A 21,784-nucleotide genomic window follows, 5' to 3' on the forward strand; every position below is an offset into this window, starting at 1 on the left:
GTTACCTTATCAGGAAGAATCCAAACTTTAGATTTCAGTTTGTATACGACAATGTGCGCGGCAGTTCGGATGATAATTTCGATGGCCGAACTTTATCGATTATGCTTACATTTATCTTGTCATAATTTGACGATAACATATGTGTTCCTCGTCCCTGTCCTCTCAATCCGTACAACTATTGACTTGGTTCAGTATGGAGGTTCTTCTTATTAACCATATTCGTGTCCCTAAGGGAGTTGTGATAGCGTAATATCAGCGATCCCTAAAGTTGAGTTGACCGGGAAACAGACTAGATTCATTTCGTGTTTTTATGACTCTTGTTGAAAGGAATGTATGGTATCATTTCCACTTTATGTCAGTATTTATTGCCTTCGACACTCCTGCAAAGACAGACGTCCTGATAGAAGTCACAATATTCCTATCTAGTGAGCTATCTAATTTGACATTAGTTTTACAGTATGTAGTAACACTAGTTATTTTGTGGCGTGCCCGGCAAGTCAGCATAAGGCTCTGTACATAGTGCTGTCGAGCGAATGCGGGGATGACGTTCATCCTATATGGACCAAACTAGTAACTACTCTAGTGAAGCCCGGGGAACCCGGGACCTTGTTTCCATAATGTTGTCAGATGAGGAGACAGACTTTTTCTGAAACTGTAAGCTGTCCGACTATTAATTTTAAAATATCGTGTATCCTCACAATATACAGATAGTGCTAAGCATGAGATATAGGACACAATAGAATCGCCGATATTTCAGAACTTTAGTTAACGTTTCATATTTCACAAACTATTTGCATGTTGGTAAAGTTTTGGAGGATCAGACATTCCTTGTTAATAAAACCATTTGTAACAGAGCGCTCTACAGTGATGCTGTGAAAGCTCTACACCACTCGGATTACAGAGAGGCAGTAATGTTTCCACACAAACCTGCTGATAACACGTTTTTTCTACTGTTTATCGGTCTAGCTTTGTGTACGGAATGTCTACCCGATGAACAGAGACTTGTTAGCAAGCTCTTTAACAAACTTACATATGACAACAGCGTTCGCCCGGTGTTCAATTCTTCCGAGAATGTCGTGGTGGGATTTGGATTTAGTCTTATACAGATCATGGATATGGTAAGTCCTTATTTGCAGTGATGTTGTGAGCCGTTTATCTCTATGTAATAATGAGTCGATGTTTATCTCTTTGTGGTAATGAGTCGTTATTTATCTATTTTTGGTAATGAGTCGTTGTTTATCTCTATATGATAATGAGTTGTTGTTTATCACTATATGATAACGAAGCGTTGTTTATCTCTGTGTTATAATTAGTCGTTTTTTGTCTATTTGTGGTAATGAGTCGTTGTTTAAAAATCTCTGTCTGATAATGAGTCGTGATTTATCTTTGTGATAACTGCCGTTGATTATCCCGATATGATACTGAGTCCTTGTCTATCTCTGTGTTGATGAGTTGTTGTTTATCTCTATGTGCTAATGAATGTTATTTTTGTGTGTCATAATGAGATGCTGTTTATCTCAATGTAATATTGAGTCGTTGTTTATCTATGTGTGGAAAAGAGTCGTGTTTTATCCCTGTGTGACAATGATTCGTTGCTTATTTTTATGTGAAAATGGGTCGTTATTTATCATTTCTGACAGATAACGAGCCGTTATTTATTTCTGTGTCATAATGAGCCGTTGTTATATATCTGTGTGATAATCAGTCAATGTTTATCGCTATATATGATAATGTGTCATTGTTTATCTCTTTGTGAAAATGAGTCTTTGTTTATTTCTATGTAATAATGAGTTACTGTTAATCTCTGTGTGATAATGAGTCGTTGTTTATCTCTGTGTGATAATATTTTTGTTTATTTCGTTATTTTCTATGCGATAATGAGTCACTGTAAATTTCTGTGTGATAATGAGTCGTTGTTTATCTCTGTGTGATAATGAGTCGTTGTTTATATATGTGTGATAATATTTTTGTTTATCTCTTTGTGATAATGAGTCGTTGTTTTTTCTATGCGATAATGAGTCACTGTCAATCTCTGTGTGATAATGAGTCGTTGGTTATCTCTGTGTGATAATAGTTTTGCTGATCTCTTTGTGATAGTGAGTCGTTGCTAATCACCATGTATGTATATGTACATCATGCAATCGCAACTCTGAAGTGGAGGACCTTTGGTTATTTATTGGGACACTTAACAAACCGGCCACCATTATTGGTTATGAGGGAGTTATAGACATTTCACATCGGGACAATAACTAAATCAGTGATGAACGGAAATTTACGACGTTAGATACGAAGTCAGTGACTAGTTCAGTTAAAGACGGTTTACTCCAATCTTTATGATAAAAAAACGAGGCAGTAACTTTTTAGAGCAGCATCGCAAATTTCAACAACGTGTTCACGTGTATTGCCGCACCAGATATTTATTTCTACTGCAAGTGATCATACTAATAAACAAAGTTCTGACTCTCCTCCTCAAATTGAGGTGAATTCTACTTTAACGTTCCAGTTAAGTCGGTGCAGTGGCTGTGTGGTATAATGAGGCAATAAAAACAATTAAAACGGAGTACCCTTACCCTAGTCGAAACGGCTTTTGTGCGTGATGGGAACCCATTCTCGATTTTATTTCTCTAGCTGTATATAAAGTTAACTTGCACAAATAAATAGTTGAATAAATAAACGTTATTAAGTAAATTTACTGGTAGCTAAACCAGCTTATTTACCTAAACGGCAAATAAAGCTGTCCTGCCAGAGAACCAGGCTTGATTAAGCTCTATACATCGTTAAACAATACCACGATATACTTCTTGGTTATTGGGAAATGTTCACTAGACTGCTTTTATCGCTGGTCTAAACACGACATCAGATGTAATCTGTTCTGACAGTACCATGAAACGTACTTGTCATGAATATCTATATGATATCCATTCATACGTTAAAAAAATCTTGAAGGACGAATTCAGGAAGATACCTCAAACCAGATGCATTTTCGTAATTCATTCCAAAATTGAAATTCAAAAAAAAAAATGTAGCGAAATCGGCAATGTTGCACAGATTGCCAGAAACGTCAGTGATAAGGTTATGACAGGCGGAGGTACAGAATATTGATAAACTAGGCAAGAAACAAGAATGCGCGTATGCTCGAAATACTGGGCAAGAATCAAAAACTTAACATAAGTAGATTGGTACACCAAACAAAAAACAGAAACGTTAGTAAGATCGTTATACCAAACAAGAAACAGAAACGTTAGTAAGATCGTTATACCAAACAAGAAACAGAAACGTTAGTAAGATCGTTATACCAAACAAGAAACAGAAACGTTAGTAAGATCGTTATACCAAACAAGAAACAGAAACGTTAGTAAGATCGTTATACCAAACAAGAAACAGAAACGTTAGTAAGATCGTTATACCAAGCAAGAAACAGAAACGTTAGTAAGATCGTTATACCAAACAAGAAACAGAAACGTTAGTAAGATCGTTATACCAAACAAGAAACAGAAACGTTAGTGCGATCGTTATACCCAAACAAGAAACGAGAAATCGTTATACCAAACAAGAAACAGAAACGTTAGTAAGATCGTCATACCAAACAAGAAACAGAAACGTTAGTAAGATCGTTATACCAAACAAGAAACAGAAACGTTAGTAAGATCGTTATACCAAACAAGAAACAGAAACGTTAGTAAGATCGTTATAGAAACGTTAGTAAGATCGTTATACCAAACAAGAAACAGAAACGTTAGTAAGATCGTTATATCAAGCAAGCAACAGAAACGTTAGTAAGATCGTTATACCAAAAAGGAAACAGAAACGTTAGATAAAGTGTTATACCAAAAAAGAAACAGAAACGTTTGATAAAGTGTTATACCAAACAAGAAACAGAAACGTTAGGTAAATTGTTACACCAGGTACTTGAAGACAAAAGGTTGTGTTTAATATGCAATAGTCCGAAGTTGATTCCTACTACACTCATGTTGGTCCTGCAAATTTCTTCAGATATGTAACTACATTTTTATATTGTGTAATTGTTTTGAGATCTGCGCTTACCCTACCTTATTTGGTTGTACAGTTGTTTCTGCTGCCTAATATATAACTAGATTTTCATATCGTGTAACTGTAGGAGATCTGCAATACCTTATATGGTTATACAGTTGTTGAACGGATGAATTATGTGAGAGCAATTAACTACAGTTACGGTTGACTAGTCACATTTACGCTTGACATGGTAATAAAACTTTTTTGGAGATATATCGGCCTTTAATGACAAGACAGGATGGCTGTTATTAGAATTTGTATGGAATGAAGAGATGTTTTCAATTTAAATATGTCCTTCATACACTAAGTGCACTGTCAAGCTCAAGACTACAATTACATGCATATGTACGGATTAAAGTAGAGCTCCTTTTGAAAACAGGATTTTATCAAATTAGTTGGGCAATCATTTGAGGACCGTTTTCAGCAAATCAATGTTAATAATTTATAACAAAAAAAACTAACAATACGATTTCGTTATCTAAAACCAAAGTCAAAGATAAATAGGTATTTTGTATAGGTTTAACTGACCAATGAAACAGCATAAGTCGGAGGTTCAATCGATGACGGCTTTTACAACTGTCTGTTTGAATATTGCCGAATACGTACGAGAGCTGAATACAGATGGAGGAACTGCACTTCGTCCTTTGTATGCTAATAGTACAATCTACGTACCAGAGCAAAATAAACAGAGCACTCAAGTTAGCAGCGTTATTGGGAATTAGATATCCCAATAGTAAATTCCCAACCAACAGCTCACAGGGGGGTTTAAAGTTCTTTATTTAATTCCACTGTATAGTTTAACTGAAGACTTGACTTTGTTTGATTAGGGTTTATAACCATTGCCATTAAACGGTTAAATGACAGATTCAAAATTGGGATAGGGAATGGGGGATCAGATGTACACCTTTAAGAAGTCAATTTTTTCCTGTATTAAACTCTTTGTCTCGTATAAATTTTTGGAAATTTAAGTTCATACCATAGAAGAAAATGGAAGAAAAAGCATATGTCCGTGTGCTCTAGATAACTGTTTGACATAATATTGGATATCAGTAGAATTTTGCCGTTTTGACCGTATACACAATAACTAAAAGCCATAATTTCCTAAAGAATTCAATTTCAACAAAATTTTTATTTCAATTACTGTAAATTGAAAAGGGATTGAACAACAGGTAAATGTCCATGTAGCTTCTCTCTGTGGTAACAAAATGTATATATACAAATGAAGTTAAATGGTATAACAGTATACAGTTGTTGACTGGGATTGAGGGCAACAGATGATTTGTTGGACCCGAAGACAAACTGTTGACCGAGGCCGAATTGTAGGTGTGATGTCACTCCTGTCAAACAGCACATTTTAACAGTCGATTTTAACATTTCTTTGGGCCCCTCGACGGAACAGTTCATTTATTGGCATTTTTGTCAATAGAGTTGATATAGAAAATATTTGATAATGGTAAAACAACATAATCTAGTTTCAGAAAGTTTATTTGGAAGATATTCTTAAGTAATGACAATACTAATTATTATGTTAATGTAAGAATTTTTCAAGAATAATACTATTAAAGAAACAATCATGAAGGAATGACCTTCACCCACAGTTCGCAGACCAGACAGTCCATGTTGGCTAATAAGCTGACGGTCATCCACCTGTGGGATTCAGTTACCCACCATGACTGCTGCATTCATGTTTATGAGTGATGGAGACAATTCTTTGCAGAAAATTGAAATAATATTGATCTAAATTTAATTAGTTCTTTGATATCTATGGATGTTTGCAGAATTAATCGTAAATTGGTCGTCTTTAAAAGTGTACAGGTGACACTAATGTTTACGGGGTCCGTATGCTTTCTATTTTGTCCCGTTTAAATATCTCTTATATTACTATTTTAGAGCAAAACATAGAAGTACTAAATTTGCCATAAAATGTAAAAATAAAGTAACAAATGTGTAATATTTCCCACGTTAATGATTTATATTGCAATTGCAACGAGCCTGGTAAAGATTTATAGCATAATTTATCTCGATACAGCCAATAATGCTGTCGAAGTGATGATTAAAGCAGACAATTAAAGTAAAAAGTGGAAAAAAATTGGCGCTACTCAAAGCGAAGAAAGACATATTTTCAAAGTGGCCGCCAAATGGATTATTTCTTAAAATCGCTGTATAAAATACTACGGACAATGAAAGGCTACCTTTTTGACAAAATTTCCAACTGATAACTTGCTACAGATATTAACAGATTTTATTTGAAAATCTCAAAACTTCGGTGATCTAGGTCGAAACGAGACTTTAACGTGAATGAAACCTCAGAGGTGTGCATCCTAAAAAGATTTCGAGATTTTACTTAAAGATGGGCTCCGCGAATGTCCGCACCATTGTCATTATCAGCAAAAAACGCTTATTTTGTATATTGGGTTTCATTAGTTTTACACATTATGAAGATTGCATTAATACTAAAATTATCAATCATTAGATATATATCTTTTTGTCAGAATTATTTCAAACCCACAAAAGATAAATAATTTTACAGAGTACATAACTTATACATTCCAGGAAAAATACAAAAACAAAAAAAATGAGATTAAGCACAAATACACGGAAATCCATTTTCAGTTAGGTGATATTACATTTTCATTTAAAAGTGGCGTCCATTAAAAAACGGTATAAGTTTTGACCTTTAAATTGCAATACTGATACAATGACCGCTGTCAGAAGTGTGATTACGTATCTGTTTCCACGGTGGCGCGGTGGTTTTCCTCCACTACACACTGGTGTCGGTACATTCTATTAGCCGGACTGATAATCCATAGTGATTTCCTGATTTGTGTTCCATTGCATGTGTTTTCGTAGTTGTAGTTATCGTTGTGTTTCGTATTTCAATGCCATATATCAGACCCAGAAATCCCGACGGGAACGTCTGTGACATCGTTGTAACGCTGTACTATCAGGATTTATAATCTGTCTAGAAATCTTTAGAGCTACAATACTACAACTACATCAGTAGGGGTTCAAATAAACGGAGGACACTGAATATAATACATGTAGCATGGATAATTTTTATTTTTCATTATTTGGAATAGACAATGTAAATACCAGCGAACAAATAACATTATTCGGAATAGAATAAGATTATTTGAGTAGAAATGTTTTACTTTTTCGATTTTTGTCAGTTCAAATAATATGGATTTTCTTTTTTGCCGCATGTAAATACGATAAAAACGAAAACTGATTCTGAAAAGCCGTCTAGACACGTCGAAAGCTCTAAATGATCTGTTGAGTTTTCCCTTTTTATTGTATATACTACTTTTTGTCTGTAAGGATCGTTCCGTTTGTCATTATTTATATATCAAAAGTATTGTTTGGGTAAAGCCAGTGTGTCCACATGAAAGGTGGAGTATTTCGTATTTCTGTTCAATTTTCCTTTTTTTTAATATTTATTATTAATCTTTAATTGTTTTCATACTAAATCTGAATTTCTGATTATCCTATTCATTTTTTCATATCACTATAAAAACGAGAATGGCGCGGAAACCCGACGTTACCGTGACATCAAAAAAAAATTGGCGTTGCTATGATTAGGAAAACTATTCCCTTGGAAAATCCATGGAATTGTACGTGTAAACGTATTATAATTTATCAAGTAGTCTGGAACATTAATAATAAGCATTGATGTCACTATTTTTCAATTTCCTCATGTTATGAAATAAATTTTGTTTGCAAACTGTTGTGAGAATCCGATACCGCTACGCGGATCCACGCAGTTTGCAAACAAATTTTTTTTCATACCTTAATAAAATTTAAAAAAAAAAAGTGACATTAATGCTTAAATTTTCGCATTTGTAAACAGTCAACGTCGGGGACACACGATTGATTGTATAACGCTACACCCGGTGATAAAACCATGGTTCTCCTACGATAGTATAATCTTTGTATTACTATCAAGTAATTTCAAACATAAGTAATTGAACGATATACCGCTTTCTCATAAACATTTCAATATCAAAATGAATATAAAAGGGCTCATTTATATTTACATTTAATACTTTCTTTACAAAGGCATTAACTCACAAATCATGAGTTACACAATATATAGGAAAACAAAATAAACATGTATGATGATTAAATATGTTTGCACAGATACTCGCGGAACCATCTTTAAGATACATTTTCCCGTATTGCTGAAGTTCTGCTACCGAACACAACCTCCCTTGATGTATTGATTTGTTGACATGCTGCATGATCATATCAGTTTGATTTTCCGTGATTTGTGATATTTCTGGCACACGAAGACCATCGTATTAGAATCGGGACCCTTTAGTTCGGAAATAATATTTAGAAATGTGTGCTTACTGCAAAATCAATGCTTATGTATCGAATATACAAAAATGTAGCCTGGCGTGGAAAAACTTATAGGTAAACAATGAGGATAGAGTTATGTATATAACGGTGTAACAAAAGGCCCATGGGCCTTAATGGTCACCTAAGTTATTATACAGAATGTCACAAAGATGTGATGATTCTTTTTAGTCCCAAAACACTTAACAGTCTCTTGATGTCAGTTAGGAATAATATTTACATGAAGCAACAAAAAAGGAATGTAAAAAACTGTAAAATAACTTAAGTAGAAATTGATATAAGGGAACGACATTCTTTATAATGTTGATTATTCACAGTTGCATGTGTTTATCATACATAAAACATTGAATGCCAGTAATACTTCTCACTATTACACAGTTTACAGTTTTCCTATTCCTCAGCTCCAGGTAAACCCATACTACTTATTTAAACATTGAGATATATTCATAATGCATTTCACTACCTCATGCATCATGTTTTGCAAGAAATTTTTGAAAGATCCATGCACAGGTAATATTTGGTATTAATGTTACCCTGACTGAAACATTCACATGTTATGATTCATTTTTCAACATGGGGGACCATACATACTGTATGTAGCTCCGCATGCAGTTTTAAACCCAATAGTGATGATTTTCAGATATAGAGTTTAAGTAAGCAGCACAGGGAACTGGTGGAAATTTATAGAAACAAAATATTAACCATGATGTTGAATCATAATAAAATTGTATGTCTGCCTTGAAAATGTACCAGGCAGCCCATTCTGTGACATGCAATGGATTGATGGAACAAAAATATGCTATTTTGGTGCTCATTTTGAAGATACACAGTGAATATACAATGTACAGTACATCTACACAGAAAAGTGAAATCATTTGGCACCAGAATATATGTCTTATGATCGCATTCCTGGGGAGTTATTATTTTCTTGAAACGTGTTGGAATGGAACTTTGTTTGATGGAAGCCATTTGTACGTAATACAAATAGAAATAAAACAGAAACACGTCAAACATCCTAATTTCTTTTTGACAGAAAATTCAAGTTGTCTCTTAGAATTCCATCTGAATAACACGCTTCTGTAATATACGGATATGTAAACTTCCACATTCCTAATCTTTTATTGGACTTATTAGATTGAATTCAAACACAAGTTATGAATATAGTGACCATGATATAAATGATGAAATTTATTTTGGAATTATCTATGATGGACATTTTAAACAAAGAAAAATAAGAGCAATTTCATTTTAAAATTGTTTTATCTATATAAAAGGGATAGATAATCTTTTGATTCTGAGTTCCTAATGAAAATATATTTCTTTCCAATTATTATTTGATTTCTGATATAAAAAAGGAACTTTGTTATACCCAAAATGATAACAAAATCAGAACAAAAAACATTACGACAAGTACCCGGGATCTATCTGTGATTAAAATTTTTGTAGCCGCTTAGAATTCGTTCTGGATTTATTTGCCACTTTCATACATGTGTATTGTTCTATCTCTTCCTGGACTTAATGAATATGAATACCTTAAAGGAATATAGATAAGATAGAATTGTAGGCGTTTATGTTCTATTCAATATATATTTAAACATTCACGTATCTGCTGACTACGTGTCTAGTTATGTTGACCAGTCAATACACCCATCTTTAACTGTGGAATAATGACTTTTTCCCGTGGAATAGTTCACAAACTATCAACCTTAAAAGCTACTTATTCCACAGCAGTAGGTGGTAATAGTCTTTGTTTTTGACTAAGCTATACATGTACCTCAATCTGAGATTGACATCATAGCTATGTTTTAGTTTCTCGATATTTATAGGACCAGGGGAGTTGCCTTGATTCTACTGGTGCTAATTTATGTACAGCGCTAAAGTTTGAATCAATACATGACCAATTTTCATGTTAACAATGTATTCGTATTTTGACTATGGAACGTCATAGCCGTGTCGTATGATTCAAATATGCTATATAAATTTGCGTTTTCACTATAATGTTATATTGGTTTCATATATGATTTGATGATGTGTGCCATTTACAAACCGGAAGTGTCTTCATCTGGATGAGCTTCAATACCTCGTCGGAGTCGCACAGACGCTTACACCACTCATGTACATCCATATAACATAGTATAATAGTATAACCATGATTATAAAGTATCTACGTCATACAAAAATGTTGTGTGTGAATAATGTAAAGTAAAGTTATAAATTGGGGAAAAAAGAGAATAAAATGACGATAAAAGCAAATAAAATAAAGATAAAATCAAGTAATATAACGATAAATCAAAATGATATAATGATAATACACCAAATCAATGATAAATGTAAACCATACATGTATGTCACCAAATCAAATAATAATGAAATCGATTGATTTAATTATAAAAGAAAATAATACCATGACAAATGAAAATAAAATAGTGGTAAGCAAATGATATATTAGTCAAATTAAATCAAATATTAATAAAATGATACCATATATTATTAAGATCAAATCACATAATGATAAAACCATATGATATAATAAAAACACAAATTCATATAGTATATTTGAACCATACGAGACTACTATGGCGTTCCATACACGACGGTAATACGGTGAATAAATGAGAAGACTTTCCCATTACTTAAACAATGACACACATATTACTAACACAGGGGATATCGGTCATACCTTTTCACTTTTTATTGATGAGATCTTTTATGGTTAGTTTCATACTTTCATTTAATAAATTCATCAAAACAATATTTCTGATATTTATGATATTTCCGTATATCTCGTATTGCACCAATGAATTGTGCTGATTTATATCCGCGCTAATACACAATATTGAGACTGTGACTGTGTTAACAGTAGGGCTCTAAATAATTTGGTGTAGTTTGATCATTGTAGGTGGGGCCGCGGTGGCCGAGTGGTTTAAATGTACCGACATATTACCACATGCCCTCCACCTCTGGGTCGCGAGTTCGAATTCCATGTGGGGCAGTTGCCAGGTACTGGCCTTTGGTCGGTGGTTTTTCTCCGTGTACTCCGGCTTTCCTCCACCACAAACCTGGCACGTCCTTAAATGATCATGGCTGTTAATAGGACGTTAAACTAATCAAAAGTATAGATTAGGTGATGGCGATAGAGATGAATTTGGTATTAGTTGGGGGGAGGGGGAGGGGGGAAGGGGGGAGGGGGGCAAATGCATTTGCAAGAAGATATTCATGTGGTAGGTATAATTGTATTAAATGTTACGTTAGCATATAGTTCAATATCATTCAAACACCAGTGATGCTATTTCAAAAAATGATACTCAAACTGAAGCTTGTCAAGGGCCATAACATGTTTCATATAAAAAAATAGACATTGATCATAACGATATATGGGGCTCAGATGATTGGTGAAAGTTAAGACAAACATAATGTTCTAATATATTTGACATTTTGTGGAGCTCATTAGGAACACGTACAATTTTATTGTCAATAAAAGAAATCGATTTTCCAAAACAAGGCCATGAAATACCAATGCAGACATTACCAAGGTCACAGAACACCTATCCGAGTCAAGGGATAAATAAATTTCCGTACACGACCTGTGTTAAATGTGACATTTTGGAAGGCAAGGTTATGCGCCTTTTATTTCAAATTCTGCCATGGAAGGGGCAATTATTAATGCAATTTGTCGAAAAGCGATATAAAGAAATATAAATAGTTTGCGTTCAGTTGATCAATATTGGTTTTGTTATATCACTGGATTATTTTGATACTCCAGATTGTATTGGTTGTTTTCAAAAAAGAAACGTCGTTGATTTTGATTACGATAAATCAAACGATATTTCCTAAAGTACAAATACACGTGACTGTACAATTGTACGATATTCTTCTAAATCCCGTGGTCTAGCGATATGCATCATATCAGTTTTAGATGTATGGATATGTAAACAAAATATGAAGCAAACCATTATAGTCTTTTGAGATATCGTCTGCTGTAGAGCTGGATACACGACCATTGAACGATCTGGTAGAGGCGACATTTTATATGACTATTTCAGTGACTACTCTTGAAGTTTTTTAGCTATGCATCATTAACTCAGAAAGGATGTACTCATTTTGTTAAAGGGGTTAATAATAACAGAAATCATGATTGAAAGTGAATAATGCCATTTATTTGAGTTCTAAATGACGACATTGAATTCGACTCAACTTTCATTGTAAATGTGTAAATGCTATCTGTGGACATATAGATGTAATAAGATAGTAAGAACCCCTTTTGTGCAAAGATGGGGCTAAAATTGTGCCAAACATGTGGGTTTTGGTTTATTAGTTTAACGTCCTATTAACAGCCAGGGTCTTGTAAGGACGTGCCAGGTTTGTTGGCGGAGGAAAGCCAGAGTACCCGGAGAAAAACCACCGTCCAGCGGTCAGTGCCTGGCAACTGCCCCACTTGGGATTCGAACCCACATCCCAGAGGTGGAGGTCTTGTGGTAATATGTCGGGACATCTCAACCACTCGGCCACCGCGGCCCCTCGCCAAACATGTAACCGGACAGGTAGATATCTGTTAGGTGGTTCGCAATAACATGATAGACACTATTCCGTCTTTGCATATCACAGAGTTAGCTCCCTTGCAGGTAGGTATCGATTGTTACGTCATTATTTTGTGAGCGCAATTCACGTCGTTTTCTCTTAAATGTATGACGTCACGCCCGCAAATACATGACGTCACAAATATACATGTGCTCAAACAGATGCTGTATATGACTGTCAGTAGGCATAAACAAGGGGCCTACAGTCAGGAAAACCAGCCTGTATTTAAGTTGTTTGGTTTTAAGACCTAATAAAAAGCCATGGTCAAGTGTTTTGTTTAGATGGTGAAGGAAATTTGGAATATCCCTGATAAAAACAACCGACCTGCGGTCACAACCTGGAAACTGTCCCACTTGGGTTTCAAAACTGCAACCTAGAGGTGGAAGACTTGTGACAATATGTCGGGCCACTATAGATCCAGTCTGTTCTTGAACAAGTTCCATGTATTTTTTGTGTTGATGAATACTTATTTCTGTGTAATAAAGTCTGTTTGAATTAAACCGACATATTGGTGCCTGCCAATTGTCAGTCTCACGGAGTTAATATCACCATGATAAAACGACTGTTCAAAGTGGGGGCAGGTCCAGTATTTGGTAGAACCGGCGACAGGGTAATAATCCTGAAATGTAAATTATTCATGTGACTGAGGGATTGCTTTCCTTTCAATGTCTTTGTCGATGATTAATGTCTAAGTCGGGGCCGGTAATGGCCCCGTTATTTCAGTTAAAGAAACCATTTTAGTAGCAGTCACACATTTCTGTGAACATGTAATTCTATCCCACATTAGACCATCAACAGTACGTGCTAGACAAGAGTAGGATAAAGTCCTTCTCCAATTACACAGAACGTGCACCAAATGACCGTACACAGTAATCATTACACAAACAGAATCACTAATGACGGGTAACGTTTCTATGGGCGGATTGGATCGACTTGTTCAACATTCAAACAAAAGTAGCGACCATTTCTGCAATACTCGTATTTCACTTTACGTATTATTATCACAAACAAGGAAAATACAACTTGTTGTATCTTGCATTCTTGTCCGTATTGGTTTGGAACGATAGAATATGAAATATATTAGTATCTACATTTGTTTCAGTAAAACTAACTTACAGTCCATAATTCAGACCAGTATATAAGGTTATTACCTCCCTTGAGTTGGACGATTCTTTGTGTGTTAATAACAACCATGTCAAATGCCATTATCTTACCAGGTCGATGTAACTATTACGTCAGTCAAAAATAAGGAGTGGCTAAAACCTCAACGTTGGTAAAAAAATAAAGGGTGACTAAAACCTCAACGTTGGTAAAAATAAAAAGTGACTAAAACCTCAACGTTGGTAAAAACAAAGAGTGGCTAAAACATCAACGTTGGTAAAAACAAAGAGTGGCTAAAACCTCAACGTTGGTAAAGAACAAAGAGTGGCTAAACCGTAACGTCGGTCAAAATTAATGACTGTGTAAACTACAACATTGGTCAATATCAATGAATGTCTAACCAACAACACTGATCAAATTTTATGAATGTCTTAGCCACAAAATCGGTCAAAATTAATGAATCTCTAAACCACAACATTGGTCAATATTAAGACTGTCTAAACCACAACACTGGTCAAGTTTTATGAATGTCTAAGCCACAAATTCGGTCAAAATTAAAGTTATATTGCTGCTAATTTCACTGTAACGATATGTAAATTAAACATTTGATATTTAAACATTGACATGTAACTTGATGATTTAGCTCCCCAAAAGCTTATGTCGGCCTATAAGAGAGCCGAAATCTAGGTATCATATCTTCCTGGTTTTGAATAAAGCGCCTTCAATCACCGCCATGTTCAGTGACTTCGGGTTTTGTCGAATTCCGAATCGTATCACGTGACTGACGTTCGACACGACCTGTACGTGGTGAGCCAGGTAACTAGCGTAAGCACACATGTGTTTGTTTAAGTTTTCCTTCTGGCTAATATGAGCAAATTGTGCTGGTATATGTCCACAGATTGAGTATTTGAAACATCTAATTTACACATTGCCATAAAATATTGTGTGTATCAAATATTGTAATGTGCGAGTATTATTTTCTTTGTAGATAGAGTCTGCTGAGGTCGACCACGTGTATTGTTTATGAAAAATTGTTGATATTTTCTCTTGGTTTCACAACTCTCGTTTTACTTCGAGATTGTCGCGACGATGTTCGGAAGAGTTCGGAATGATTCGGCATCTTTCGAGCCTATTTTTCACGTGTACACGTTAAAAAAGATTTTTTACTTTTATAATTAAAAATACTTTCAGTGCTGCAACTTTGTAAAATGTGGTAAAATTAGAAAGTTTAACACTCAGACAGACAGAGAAAAATATGTATAACACTTAAACAGTTTTCACTATGACAAAAAGAGCCAAAGTTATAGATCATACAACTTTAATGAATGTCTAAACCACAACGTCAGTATAGAAAATCATTCGTGGCTAAACCTCGACGTTCGTCAAAATTAATGAGTGTGTAACGTCATTGTCTAGTTATGTCTAATATTACGCTATCAAACGAATTACACAGGGATTACAATTAATTTGCAGATTAATGCTATGTTATAAAATTATTAAATGCATTTAGGCTAAATAGATACTTTGTATTACAGCCTATACCACAAAACTATAATAGCATTATAAATTAGGCACGAAGGCGGATTGCAACTTGAAACACAAAGACATCATTCAATTGTACTAACGAAACAAGTTCCAAAGTAATTACTGGATAAAATTAAAGAGACCGTTAACAGTACTAATCGATGCCATAAGTTCCGATTTAGTTTCAAACTAATTAGTTTGTTGTGTCATTCGCAGTTGGTGATTTGGTTTCACGTGAACTTAACAAAAAGTCTTTATAATTTAACAATACAAAGTGGGTTACAATGAAGGTAGCTAACACAGTAAATATATACGTTGTATACAATGTATATACATATATATATGATCTTAAATGAGTGTTCACAAATTAAGATACGTTTTATCACACAGTTACAATAACCTACATTTCGAAAAATCTCAATGTAAAATGTGTTGCAAAAATCTAACGGAGCCCGAAAGTCACTTTGTTACGCCGCCTCAATAAATAACGAGGTCATATTCACTAGTGACATGCAAACATATTACATGAGCGAAATCACTGGATATCAGGCAAGTGATCAGATAAAACAATATCATAAAACCAAATAAATGACTCGGAGGAAATTACCACCCCTGTCCTAACCTAAGCAATATATAATTTATTTTGGGTGATAGATCTTTAGATCTAAAAGAAAAAAAAACGTTTCTGGATCGTTTGTATTTCATTTGGTGACATTGATGAGATTTGGTGACACTAACATGCCATTAAATCTCATCAAATTACAACTCTCTTTACGTAAACTAAGTCCAGATTCAGTAGCCACCTAGTTTTCGTAGATTTAATTGCTTTACATTGTAGGTGTCACCAAATTTTATCAAATCTATCTCCGATAGCCCTGACATATTGAGACAACGGTTTCGTACAGAGAGACTACACTTGAGATTCTGCAAAGAAGAAACGCATGCTGGTTGATGAACGAGAGGTGTAAAAGTGAATTATTCGTGCATGCGTTGGACAAAGACGTAAATTCAGAGACACTCAGCTTTGGATCTGTCTTTTTGGTCTGCGAGAATTCGAGATGATCTTCACTGTGATTGCCTAGGACATGTATTTAGTGGTTAAAAAGGCGTGCAATGGAGCAGGTGGGATTTCCCGTTATACCTGGGAATGACAATCGACTACAATTTATTTCTCGACTTTCCTGCACTGCCGCACTATTAGTGCCGCCGCTTATTGCTTAGAGAGTCCAGTGCATCAATAAGTAAGTCTGTGGTGGACAACTCTCCCGCCATATACAACGTATAAAACCCAATAAAGTTTACTTCCCAACGACTACAGCTATTTTTAGTTTTCCGCTTGTAACGTCTTCATTTAGAAAGTTCTTCGTCGATCGGTATCAGTTCGTTATTTTTAAGGCACGTTTGTGGTAGGGTCAACAGCCGTTTGCCATTTGATAAAATATAATTATACAAAGCTTACTCAGTTGTTAAAAGTCCTGAAGCAACGTAGCTGTCTGATTGGAATAACACATGAAACAGTGGCTTTTGTAGGAAACAGAAGACCTCGCTTAACCATCACACACATTATTGCTTCGAAGAGTCAATAACATTCCAGGTCCAAAGTTAGTTTGATAAATTTGAGAAAGGTAATTTCGAATTGCTGAAATAATTGATGCCATCTGGATATCAACAGTGAATAACTCTTGCTGAACTGATATATCTGCTGTGTTTTTTCAACTCTACGTAATTTTCAAATCAATTTTAGTGACAATATTTTTTTGCTCTTCTTCTTTAAGCCTTTCAGTGTTTTTTTGTGGAAACTACTTTGGTATTTCCCACGCATACTACATAATGTAACTCTACCGTTTTATTCGGAAGTCTATAGTTTTTTAGAGTATCTTACCGCCTACAGATTTGATATACATATGCTATATATCGCATTTTCAGATTTCAAAATTGGCTTTGGTGAAGCATAAAAGTTACATTAATTCCTGCCTGGAAGCATTTTTTCTCAGTCATCATTTAAACTTCTTACCAGTTGTACTTTATATCCCAGTATGGTTTTGAATTGTTTTATATTTTAGATAATTTTTTATGTTTATACTGCTAGCGGTGCTCATTTCTAGCCAGACCAATGGTTTTCAAAACAACCCTGATCAAGATAGATTAGGCTTAAATTCAACCATTGCCTTTACCGCAGAGAAGATATTCAACAAGATCATACTTCAATTTTTGAGACCAAGCGGTAACTTCAAGAGATGATGACTGTTTTCCTACTGTTGTTTTTGCCTAACTGTATACCACAACTGGGACCCTCTTCGCCCATCTCTGTCACTGTTTTCATCACAAATGGCGTTTTTCATGTCTTTTCAAGTGGCTTAGATTTTCAGTGACAATTTCAGATTATTTACTGCATCATGAACTAGGTATGACAGGGTTAGCATTGAGGGAAACTCTGCAAATAGAATTCTATATTTATTTTTCGTTATATTTCGACCTTCGGCTGCAGCCCACCTCTCTATAGGATTGATCCTTCAGTGTGATCGTGCTTTCATAGAAATATATTTTCCTTTATACAGTTTTATCTCTTGCTGTCCACAAATGTACAATCCTGATGTCAAGACATAGTAAATGATTAAAGGTCATTTTGTAATAGTCTTCACATAGTAAAGGACTGAATGTGTGAATGGCCTGGCGATGGTTGGTATTGTATTCATTGATATCCCCAAGATTTTGTTTTCTTTTTCTTCTTACTCTCTCAAGATAGGAAATGGTTGGTTTTACTATCGGGATTCAACATATACTACTGAAGGAGTAGAAAGTTTAAAAAGAGATATATTTCTTGTTGGTCGAGTCGCCGATCCAAAATAAATATTGCGCACGCCTTTATAAATTTAGATTTGCGCTAAAATGTATTTTTTTCCATATACGTTATCAATATTACATGTATGATAGCATAAAAATGTCATAAATGATTTGAGTACATTAAACTCATGCTTGCATTTATTGTATATTTGTGTCAATATAAACATTTTGGTATCAATTTATCAAAATATAATTAGAGGTTAATGAAAGTATTATCTAATGTATTTCAAGAATTCAATGTATTATGTGAGGAAAGCATATTCCGATAAACTGAACCTTTCCCGATGTGCTAAATGAAAATCCGTTAATGTATATTATATCATTTAATGAAATCATTTTATTGATCATTCGAGAAAAAAAAAAGCAAATGCATGTGCTGCTGAATTTTTTTCTCTAATGTGCTTAACAAAGGAAATTTAGTGGACATATGTGAAAATGAATAATTTTCTGATCTGCTTGTGTACCTTAGTTGAGTTAAGTTTGTATACTGTATATTTGGAAATATTATCGTGGGTTTTAATTTTGTTAAATTCGCGGGTCCATCCGAAATCGCGAAATTTAATAACTAGGGAAAATTATCGAAATCGCGTATAATAGCCTGTTATAAGAATATTATTTAAAATGTTAGAAAGGTAATTCGCGAAAATTAGATAAAAACCCCTTGAATAGGTCCAGAACAATCAATCGCGAAATTTAAATATACAGTATATGTGTATCAATACAAGCATTATCTGATTTAAATTATTTATTTTATCTGATAGGATAATAATTCACGGGTGTTTGTATTCGGGATGAGACCTCAGAGATACCCAGTTGTTTAATACTAACATTTTCAATGTTTCAGGATGAAAAGAACCAGCTATTGATCACAAACGCCTGGCTACAACATGTAAGTAAATCGAAACATAAATTCACAATATATAACAGATCAATCAATGACATGTTCAATCCAATACCGGAGCTGCAATGTTAGCCGATATTTGATAACTTGGAGAGTAAAACCCCAGACAACATGGCTATTGATCTGCCTGTATTAATAGCAGAAAACAAATTAACATTCTCTTCCATCCGGCTCGGTAATATTTTCTTTCCAATTCAATTACAAGAAGATATTCTCTATTGAAAAACGGCTGCCTTGCTCGTTCAACATCCACAATAGATTACGGACGTGAACACGATCACCTGATGTTAAATAGGTTGCGTTTATGTTCTCTGAAATACTTATGTCTATGTTTGATGTTCTAAATACTTATGTCTATGTGTAATGTACTGAAATACTTGTGTCTATGTGTGATGTACTAAAATACTTGTGCCTATGTGTGATGTACTAAATACTTGTGTCTATGTATGATGTACTAAAATACTTGTACTTGTGTCTATGTGTGATGTACTAAAATACTTGTGTCTATGTGTAATGTACTAAAATACTTGTGTCTATGTGTGATGTACTAAATACTTGTGTCTATGTGTGATGTACTAAAATACTTGTGTCTATGTGTGATGTACTAAAATACTTGTGTCTATGTGTGATGTACTAAATACTTGTGTCTAAATGTTATGTGTATGATGTACTAAATACTTGTGTCTATGTGTGATGTACTAAATACTTGTGTCTAAATGTGATGTACTAAAATACTTGTGTCTATGTTTGATGTACTAAAATACTTGTGTCTATGTATGATGTACTAAAATACTTGTGTCTATGTGTAATGTACTAAAATACTTGTGTCTATGTATGGTGTACTAAAATACTTGTGTCTATGTGTGATGTACTGAAATACTTGTGTCTATGTGTGATGTACTAAAATACTTGTGTCTATGTGTGATGTACTAAAATACTTGTGTCTATGTGTGATGTACTAAAATACTTGTGTCTATGTGTGATGTACTAAAATACTTGTGTGTATGTATGATGTACTAAAATACTTGTGTCTATGTATGATGTACTAAAATACTTGTGTCTATGTATGATGTACTAAAATACTTGTGTCTATGTGTGATGTACTAAAATACTTGTGTCTATGTGTGATGTACTAAATACTTGTGTCTATGTGTGATGTACTAAATACTTGTGTCTATGTGTGATGTACTAAATACTTGTGTCTATGTGTGATGTACTAAAATACTTGTGTCTATGTATGATGTACTAAATACTTGTGTCTATGTGTGATGTACTAAAATACTTGTGTCTATGTGTGATGTACTAAAATACTTGTGTGTATGTGTGATGTACTAAGATACTTTGTCTGTCTGTGATGTATATTTATCGGCTGAAACGAATATAATTGTGGTAGAAACAGGCCACACTACTCGTGGTTGTTGAATATTGAATTTATTCCACACTCGTAAGTTTTTTTTAAAGTTACAAAAGACACCCGCTAAAGCTTATGTCATTTGTAACTTTTAAAAAATAACTCGCTCGTGTGGAATAAATGCAATGTTCAACAACCATTCATTGTGTTACCTCTATTTATATATATAAATTATGGGGGCCTACCCTCAATAAATATATTTTGTGTAAATGTCTATGTTTTGAGAGAATACGGAATATTTGTGTTGTGTCCCCTTATGATAGTGTGTTTCGGGAGACTGCGGTATGTTAGTGTTGTATCTCCTTGTGAAAGTGTGTTTCTGGAGGCTGTGGTATGTTAGTGTTGTGTTTCCTTGTGACTGTGTTTTGGGAGGCTGTAGTATATTTGTGTTTTGTCTCTTTGTGATAGTGTGTTTTGGTAGGCTGTGGTATATTTGTGTCGTGTCTCCTTGTGATAGTGCTTTTGGGGGCTGTAGTATATTTGTGTTTTGTCTCTTTGTGATAGTGAGTTTTGGAAGGCTGTGGTATGTTTGTGTCGTGTCTCCTTGTGATAGTGCTTTTGGAGGCTGTAGTATATTTGTGTTTTGTCTCCCTGTGATAGTGTGTTTTGAGAGACTGTGGTATGATAGTGTTGTATCTCCTTGTGATAGTGTGTTTTGGTAGGCTGTAGTATGTCAGTGTTGTGTACCCTTGTGATAGTGTGCTTTGGGAGACTTTGGTATGTTAATATTGTGTCCGCTTGTGATAGCTTGTTTTTGTAGGCAGTGGTATATTTGTTTTGTGTCTCCTTATGATAGTGCTTTTTGGGAGGATGTGGTATATTTGTGTTGTGTATCCATGTGATAGTGTGTTTTGGGAGGCTGTAGTATATTTATGTTGTATCTCCTTGTGATAGTATGTTTGGGAGGCTGTGATATGTTTGTGTTGTGTCTCCTTGTGATTGTGTTTTCGGAGGTTGTAGTATTTTTGTGTTTTGTCGCTTTGTGATAGTGAGTTTTGGAAGGCTGTGGTATTTTTGTGTCGTGTCTCCTTGTGATA

At 34.5% G+C, this 21,784-nt stretch overlaps 1 protein-coding gene across 1 annotated transcript in view; it reads left to right on the plus strand.

Moving 5' to 3' along the window:
* Positions 1 to 501: 501 nt before the first annotated feature.
* The window catches only part of LOC138333829 (neuronal acetylcholine receptor subunit alpha-10-like), a 36,387-nt gene continuing 15,104 nt past the window's right edge, over positions 502 to 21,784 (plus strand). The window contains exons 1-2 of the mRNA XM_069282443.1: positions 502 to 1,118; positions 19,280 to 19,324. Of these exons, the coding sequence (XP_069138544.1) occupies positions 912 to 1,118; positions 19,280 to 19,324 (252 nt within the window). The 5' untranslated portion in view covers positions 502 to 911. The remainder of the gene's footprint in view (positions 1,119 to 19,279; positions 19,325 to 21,784) is intronic.

Source organism: Argopecten irradians, chromosome 10 (genome assembly GCF_041381155.1).
Source record: "Argopecten irradians isolate NY chromosome 10, Ai_NY, whole genome shotgun sequence".
Lineage (NCBI taxonomy): Eukaryota > Metazoa > Mollusca > Bivalvia > Pectinida > Pectinidae > Argopecten > Argopecten irradians.